The sequence below is a fragment of the Cystoisospora suis genome (assembly GCF_002600585.1).
Source record: "Cystoisospora suis strain Wien I chromosome Unknown contig_5554, whole genome shotgun sequence".
In the NCBI taxonomy this organism is placed as follows: domain Eukaryota; phylum Apicomplexa; class Conoidasida; order Eucoccidiorida; family Sarcocystidae; genus Cystoisospora; species Cystoisospora suis.
In genome coordinates this window covers 390-1,581 of record NW_027158344.1, presented here as the reverse complement: position 1 = coordinate 1,581, position 1,192 = coordinate 390, and the positions used below count along the sequence as shown (strand labels likewise).

The window sequence follows — 1,192 nt, the reverse complement described above, 5'->3', positions numbered from 1 at the left end:
TAGATAGATACATCAGATATAGACAGGGATGACTGAGATTCTTGGTAATGATGACTGACTGTGGGTAGATTTACATAGACGAGTCATAGGAAGCTACGTGTACGTAACTAACCATCTTATCACAGAGAAATCTAGATAGATCTCTCGAATGAACTGCGACTTTTCTATCTTTCAAGCTCATCTTTATCTTTCTCTCTCTATCAATCTCTACCTTAGCCCGTCTTCTCCTCTATCCCCCCCTTACCAGCTGGTTTGGCGGCTGCGCTGTCACTCGCTGAAGCCGTCCCCTTAAGAGCCGAAGGCTTAAGACCTCCTACCCCGCCTCCGACCTTCGAAACGGCTTTAGGACCTTTTGCTGTCTCTCCGTCTCCAGCTTTCTTTGCTGCGGCCTCACCCTTCGCCTTGGCCTCTGCTTCTTCAATAGCTTTCTTGGTTTCTTTCATACCCCGCTCAATCGTTGAGTCGTCAATCCCAGGTGTTCTAAAGATCGTATAAGGGCTGGGGCGTATCCAGGGCCCTCCAATCCCTTCAGCCAGAGGGACGTACGCAGGTGGCGGAGGTGGAGGAGGGCCCTCAGGCTCAAGTTTGGTCTGGCCTAGTCGTCGGTAGTACAGAATTCCATACAACTCTGTTCAAGGAAGAAAGAGTGAGAAAGAAAAGAAGACGTATAGAGTGGAGACGAATGAAGACATTGAAATCTTCATAGAGATGGGTATGTATACAGAGAGAGAGGACGAGGAATGGAGGTCTGTGTCTATATGGATTTCTCAAGTGATCGGGTGTTCGGTTTCTTACACAAGTAAATACATCTAGACTCGTCTATAGTACGAATCTAGAAAAAAGCCCAAGAGATATTCAGGCGTGATGCTTTCATATGATAAGGAAATCCATATACAGGTATCATGTGTTGAAAAGAGACATTCGCCCTCCCAGTCATGTGCTAAGAAAGACGCGCGAAGTCTCCTCTAGATTCATGCGAACATATCGAAATGGAGACCACCTAGAAATGTAAGGATACACAAATACGGACAGCAGCCATGGAATCTTAGAATGTGAGCAGCCGAGTCTTCTCTAAGTCGTTCCATACAGAAGGCTTTCCCCGTCCCTCTCTCCCCCCTTGTAGAAAAGAATCCCCAAGACATCACATGACTCGATCTCCATCTGCTTCCACCTTGACAGGTCTCTCTATCTA

At 46.8% G+C, this 1,192-nt stretch overlaps 1 protein-coding gene across 1 annotated transcript in view; it reads right to left on the bottom strand.

Moving 5' to 3' along the window:
- CSUI_009343 (variable surface lipoprotein) overlaps nucleotides 1-1,192 on the bottom strand; it is a gene marked incomplete at both ends in the record, with an annotated part of 2,317 nt that overhangs the window by 741 nt on the left and 384 nt on the right. Inside the window, one exon of the mRNA XM_068069459.1 lies at nucleotides 245-628. Within this exon, the coding sequence (XP_067918565.1) occupies nucleotides 245-628 (384 nt within the window). The remainder of the gene's footprint in view (nucleotides 1-244; nucleotides 629-1,192) is intronic.